Source organism: Ostrinia nubilalis, chromosome 21, assembly GCF_963855985.1.
Source record: "Ostrinia nubilalis chromosome 21, ilOstNubi1.1, whole genome shotgun sequence".
Taxonomy (NCBI): domain Eukaryota; kingdom Metazoa; phylum Arthropoda; class Insecta; order Lepidoptera; family Crambidae; genus Ostrinia; species Ostrinia nubilalis.
This window is the reverse complement of record NC_087108.1, coordinates 11,862,895-11,869,891: the sequence shown is the minus strand read 5'-3', so window position 1 is coordinate 11,869,891 and position 6,997 is coordinate 11,862,895. Positions and strand designations below refer to the sequence as shown.

Here is a 6,997-nt window from a genome sequence, read left to right as displayed (position 1 = left end):
GGCATCAGATTACTCGGTCGATAGTAGATAGATAGGTCCTTTGTGCATTCGGAATGGACATGCTGCCATAAAAACAGATCAGACGGAGCGAATAAATCGGTTTACTTTTGTCTATTAGGCTTCGGACCTTTTTATGGTCCTTCGAGCCGGATACCAACTATCTTTTGAGGGCTAAATGGCCCTTTAGGATCCCAACTGGCTTATCCTCAGATACTGCGGCCATGGTGACGCTTCGGATTTGTACATGGTCCTTCGGGCCGGATACCAATGTTATTAATCATCAGATACTGCGGCCACGGCGACGGCTGCCACTTCGCGAACGGCGGCGCAAACGGTGCCGGCGTGGAGGGCGCCGCTGGTGCTCGGGCTTTAGTTCTGCTGTCGGGCTGCGGCTCCGTGCGGCTCCGGGCTATTAGAATAAGGCAACTATAGCCAAACGGTGTCGGCATCGGACCGCTCGGTCGATAAGATAGATAAGTCGATTTCGTGAATCTACGTCTAATATAATTAAGGACGTGCCGCCATAAATTTAGATCAGACGGAGCGAATTTTGGAATTGAAACTTTTGTTATGCAAGACAAGGCAGGTATTTGACCGCAATCGCACCTGGTGTTAAGTAAGATGCAGTTTAGGATAGTACATAAATCTGCCCTGTAAGAGCTTATACACTCTCGCCTTGAAAAGGCCCGGTTTATAGTGTTCAGCAAAGATAGCAGCAGGCAGCGAATTCCTGTTATGTTACTGTCATGTTACTTTGTCTATTAGGCTTCAGACTCTTTAATAGTCCTTCGAGCCGGATGCCAACTTTTATCTATTAGCCTTTTAGATGAGCCGGATTCCAACTATCTTTTGTGGGCTTATACATGGTCCTTTTGCTATCAGATACTGCGGCCACGGCGACGGCTGCCACTTCGCGAATGGCAGCGCGAACGGCGCCGGCGTGGAGGGCGCCGCTGGTGCTCGGGCTCTAGTTCTGCTGTCGGGCTGCGGCTCCGGGCTATTACAATAAGCTAAACAGTGTCGACATCGGATTGCTCAGTCGATAGTAGATAGATAGGTCCTTCGTGCATTCAGAACGGACATGCTGCCATAAAAACAGTACAGACGAAGCGATTTTTGGAATTGTCACTGTCATGTTACTTTGTCTATTAGGTTTCGGACTTGTACATGGTCCTTCAGGCCGGATGCCAACTGTCTTGTGGGGTTATACATGGTCCTTCGAGCCGGATATTAACTGTCTTTTGTGGGGTTGTACATGGTCCTTCGAGCCGGATGCCAGTTGTCTTTAATGGGGTTATACATGGTCCTTCGAGCCGGATTCCAACTATCTTTTGTGGGCTTATTTATGGTCCTTTTGCTATCAGATACTGCGGCCACGGCGACGGCTGCCACTTCGCGAACGGCGGCGCGAACGGCGCCGGCGTGGAAGGCGCCGCTGGTGCTCGGGCTCTAGTTCTGCTGTCGGGCTGCGGCTCCGTGCGGCTGGCCCGTCCGCCCGGACGCGCGCCGCCGGCTGCGGCCCATCACCATCTGCACATCGCTGGAAGGTAGAGACCATCATAGACCTAAATTTATTTATTATTTTATTTACATCCATGTTGATCAACGCCCCACCACTAGACGAAAGTGCAGAAATACACATTCGAAAACTTCGAATACAGTTAATTTTCACGAGCGCATTTTTTGTTAATATTAAACGATAATTACCCATCTGTTATTATCACGATAAATATGATAATTATCTTGATAAATATCATGATAATTATCTTGATAATTATCACTACATTGTTTATTATACAACACAATTTTATAAAAAAAAATGCATAACAAGGCAAGTATTTGACCACAATCGCACATGGTGTTAAGTGGATGCAGTCTATGATGGAATACCCATTCTTATAAGATACACCGCAAGTGTGGCGAATTCAGGGAACTGCTCCTGAATCATTGATGTATTTATTTTAACCGGCATACAGTAGTGACTGAGTTTGTTGCGACGCTTCTTCTCAGCACTCAGGATAGTTAGATAGTTTAGAAATAATCGAGTAAGTTCACTTATCGTCTCAACCCTTTATAACAGGTTTATTTTCATAATCTGACTTTTGACGAACCTTTCGTTGTTACATAGCTTTTTGAATATGTCTACCGGCTTTTAAACAACATATTGAAGGTCTATTGAAGAAAAGCAGCCACTACTGTGTCTATTTACATGTCTTTTTTCGTTAAAAAAATCATTGCTTTTCGACCTTATAATAAGGTTCAAATTATGGTGGTAAGATATTCGTCAGGGCTCTCTAAAGGGTTAATAATTGTTTTTTCCAGTCCCATGGTGGTGGGCATGCTGTGGGAGGTGACGGACTTGGAAGTAGACAAGATGGTGTCTACCCTCATGTCTTTGTACGTGCCTTCTAACGCGCCGGTGCCTTGGCCTTCAGTTGGGAAGGCGAAATGGAGTCAAGGAGTTTTAGGTACTTATTTGTTTCGTTCGTTCGTTCGTTTCAGCCAAATGACGTCCACTGCTGGACAAAGGTCTCCCCCAAGGTTTTCCACAATGCACGGTCCTGCACTGCCCGCATCCAGGCTCTTCCCGCGACCTTTACCAGATCGTCGGTCCACCTAGTAGGAGGCCTGCCCACGCCACGTCTTCCAGCTTATTTGTTTACTTATTTGTTTACTTTAATTGATTACTAATAGCATTTTTATTAAAATTTTTACAACCAAATGCAGTTACTGTTGGACAAAAGCTTTTCACAACGATCGAATCTATTCTGTCCCTATCAAGGCGCTTCTTGTGACCTTCACTAGATCGTCGGTTCATCGAATGGGAGGCTTAACACGGGTCTCATAAAAATGCTTGAACTGATCGACCGAGTAGGAAGCCTACCTTCACGACGTCTTTCTGTCCGTAGCTGCCGTTTGAGAACTTTTATGCTCCAGCGGCCATCAGTTCTATGAGTTATGTTCCTTGCTCACTGTCACACGCAAGAGAGAGGGACACTTGAGAATATCCTACTTCCTACTAATATTATAAATGCGAAAGTTTGTATGGATGTCTGGATGTTAACATGTTTGTTACTCTTTCACACAAAAACTACTGAAGGGATTTTGATGAAACTTTACACGTGTTATTGTCTATAACCCAGAATAACATATAGGCTATAATTTATGACGCTCTGTGACAAAATAAACACGTGGGTGAAGCCGCGGGTGAAGCTAGTGTACTATAAAATCGATCTAAAAGAACTCCAACTATAACTTTCAGACATAGAAGTGGAGCAGAAGACACAATTCGTTCCCGAGAGGAACCTTCTCCGCGCTATATCCCGTGCACGAGGTTCTACCGGCTTCGTCATGATCGCCAGTGCCATGGTAGCGAGGGGATTACCCGTCAGAGTCACGTAGGTGAGTGTACATAGCTAACATAGCCCCAGGTCATAGAGGAGCCAGTTTGTTCCCGAGAGAAACCTCCGCGCTATATCTCGCGCGAGGTTCTACAGGCTTCGTCATGATCGCCAGTGCAATGGTTGCGAGGGGATTACCCGTCAGGGTCACGTAGGTGAGTGTACATAGCTAACATAGCCCCAGGTCATGACCCAGGACATAGAGGAGCCAGTTTGTTCCCGAGAGAAACCTCCGCGCTGTATCTCGCGCGAGGTTCTACAGGCTTCGTCATGATCGCCAGTGCAATGGTTGCGAGGGGATTACCCGTCAGAGTCACGTAGGTGAGTGTACATAGCTAACATAGCCCCAGGTCATGACCCAGGACATAGAGGAGCCAGTTTGTTCCCGAGAGAAACCTCCGCGCTGTATCTCGCGCGAGGTTCTACAGGCTTCGTCATGATCGCCAGTGCAATGGTTGCGAGGGGATTACCCGTCAGAGTCACGTAGGTGAGTGTACATAGCTAACATAGCCCCAGGTCATGACCCAGGTCATAGAGGAGCCAGTTTGTTCCCGAGAGGAACATATCCCGCGCGAGGTTCTACAGGTTTCGTCATGATCGCCAGCGCCATGGTCGCGAGGGGATTACCCGTCAGGGTCACGTAGGTCAGTGTCCTTAGCTAACATAGCCCAGGTCATGACCCAGGTCACAGGAACCAGTTTGTTCCCGAGAGAAACCTCCGCGCTATATCTCGCGCGAGGTTCTACCGGCTTCGTCATGATCGCCAGTGCAATGGTCGCGAGGGGATATTACCGTTAGAGTCACGTAGGTGAGTGTACATAGCTAACATAGCCCCAGGTCATGACCCAGGTCACAGGAACCAGTTTGTTCCCGAGAGAAACCTCCGCGCTATATCTCGCGCGAGGTTCTACAGGCTTCGTCATGATCGCCAGCGCCATGGTCGCGAGGGGATTACCCGTCAGGGTCACGTAGGTCAGTGTCCTTAGCTAACATAGCCCAGGTCATGACCCAGGTCACAGGAACCAGTTTGTTCCCGAGAGAAACCTCCGCGCTATATCTCGCGCGAGGTTCTACAGGCTTCGTCATGATCGCCAGCGCCATGGTCGCGAGGGGATTACCCGTCAGGGTCACGTAGGTCAGTGTCCTTAGCTAACATAGCCCAGGTCATGACCCAGGTCACAGGAACCAGTTTGTTCCCGAGAGAAACCTCCGCGCTATATCTCGCGCGAGGTTCTACCGGCTTCGTCATGATCGCCAGTGCAATGGTCGCGAGGGGATATTACCGTTAGAGTCACGTAGGTGAGTGTACATAGCTAACATAGCCCCAGGTCATGACCCAGGTCACAGGAACCAGTTTGTTCCCGAGAGAAACCTCCGCGCTATATCTCGCGCGAGGTTCTACAGGCTTCGTCATGATCGCCAGCGCCATGGTCGCGAGGGGATTACCCGTCAGGGTCACGTAGGTCAGTGTCCTTAGCTAACGTAGCCCTAGGTCATGACCCAGGTCATAGAGGAGCCAGTTTGTTCCCGAGAGAAACCTCCGCGCTATATCTCGCGCGAGGTTCTACAGGCTTCGTCATGATCGCCAGTGCAATGGTCGCGAGGGGATTACCCGTTAGAGTCACGTAGGTGAGTGCCCATACAAACCGGCGAGTTAACTGCGCACTTGGCATCGTGACGTCACATCGACGCTCTGAACCCCGATTACGGTAACTTTTAACGTTTCCAATCCAGACGCGCTTCATCGATTCTGCGATACGATTGGTCAAAACAGCTGACGTACGCTGTTTTGATCATTACGCTGACCAATCGTATCGCAGAATTGGTGAAGCGCGTCTGGATTGGAGACGTTAAAAATTACCGTAATCGGGGCTCAGGGCTACCCACTAAAGGCCGAAGTGCAAAGCCTACTTACCACAATCTTTCAAGAAGAGAGCGTACTTATACCTTTAAAGCCAGCAACGCACCTGTAACAACAGCCTGAGGCCTGCGGGTGTCTTTGGGCGGCGGTAATCACTTTAAGATCGTTTTATCTACGAAGACGCGCCCCGCCATTCTTCCGCTAATGTTTGAGTGTTATCGGTACACGCTAAATTATCCATGAGTGCACACGCACACTACAATAATGCCTTACGGATTGCTCGGAGCAAACTCCCCGCACCCCGCGCGACCGAGACCAAAAATTGGTGGGGCGCGTCTTCGTGGATTTAACGAACTATACAGTCAGAGTTAAAAAGATCGTGACACCCAAAGTAGCCAATAAGTTCGCAACACGTCTTTGTTACAGTTGGAATAAGGTTTTGTTATCAACTTAGAACCATTTGACGCTGAATTAATTAAATGTTCATAAATTCTTCCCCTCTCTTAGAATGCTGTGGCCGACAGGGTCCATAATTGTATCTTATAAATATATACCACCTCTATAACATTATGGATGCAATAAAGAATTGAGTATTGAGTATTGACGCTGACTGTACCATTAGGTGATTAGTCTGCTGTCCCATAAATTATTTTTGTTTTTATTTATTTTCCACACTTATAACTATCATTAAAACAACCCAACGGTGTCCACCGAAGCCCAATGAAACGGAGCCGCGAGTTATTGTAAATTGGACATTCGTCCACAACTCCGTCTCAGGCTATCCTCCATTTTCCTATTATGAATTAGAGAGCGACCTTCTGCAGTGGAGACCTTAAGATTTCATACTATTAAAAACAATTTAACTTAAATAAATGAACACAGTTTTTAACTAAAATATTTTTATAATAAGTCGCAGTAAAAATTGAGCACAAGATTGAAAATTGAAAAATCACAACTTTGATTTCAGGTAGGATTTCGCGCGGTTACAAATCTGTGATGTCGAGACAATAACTAAGAAAAAAGGTACAATTAAATGTAAACTGGCTTTACATAGACAAAAGTAAGGAATTATGTTTAATAATTTATTAAGGTAAGGATAAATAAACTGACTTTTTTAAATGTTGATTATGTTTTATTTGAAATGATAGGATTATAAACATCTTTTACGTGGTGAGATGATGCAAAAAGACTAAACAATACGAAGTTTTTAAAATGTCGTTGTACGTGTATAATGTATATGCATATTTTGATAGTGTGCTGTCTGTCAAAATTTTTAAAAACCGACTAGTAATGCATCAGAATCCCCTAAAACTGGGCTGTCATGTGAACACACAAATACGTAAGTATTTGAAATTCGAACAGATCGGTTTTTTGCGGGATATTGCAAACGGGATATTAAAATAAGTATATAGCTGACCCACGCTGAACTGTCCCACCAAACTCAATGACAGGGGGGCGCTACCATCGTTCAACTATATGGTTTCCAACATGGCAAAAATCGGAACCAGCGCACGGTGGATCGAGCCCATACAAGGTGTTGGACATGGTGCTTTAAATGCAACTACTTAAAACAAGATTGATTTGCATATAAATTGAAAGATGAGACTTCATTCTATCAAATATCACTAATATCAAGTCATGATCTACTATCATAGTTATGTGGTGCGACCGTAAAGTGAACAAAGTCAAAATCATGGATTTTCTGACTTCTGTTTGTATTGTCAATTTATCCAAT

General features: G+C 45.9%; 1 protein-coding gene across 1 annotated transcript; it reads left to right on the top strand.

Annotated features, from left to right (window-relative positions):
* The first annotated feature begins 267 nt into the window (after positions 1–267).
* Positions 268–6,385, top strand: LOC135082497 (uncharacterized). Its single transcript, XM_063977294.1, has 6 exons — positions 268–422; positions 883–996; positions 1,365–1,547; positions 2,323–2,468; positions 3,263–3,402; positions 6,230–6,385. Exons 1-5 carry the CDS (start codon positions 268–270, stop codon positions 3,400–3,402), a joined length of 738 nt encoding a protein of 245 aa, XP_063833364.1. The 3' UTR covers positions 6,230–6,385.
* Positions 6,386–6,997: the final 612 nt, after the last annotated feature.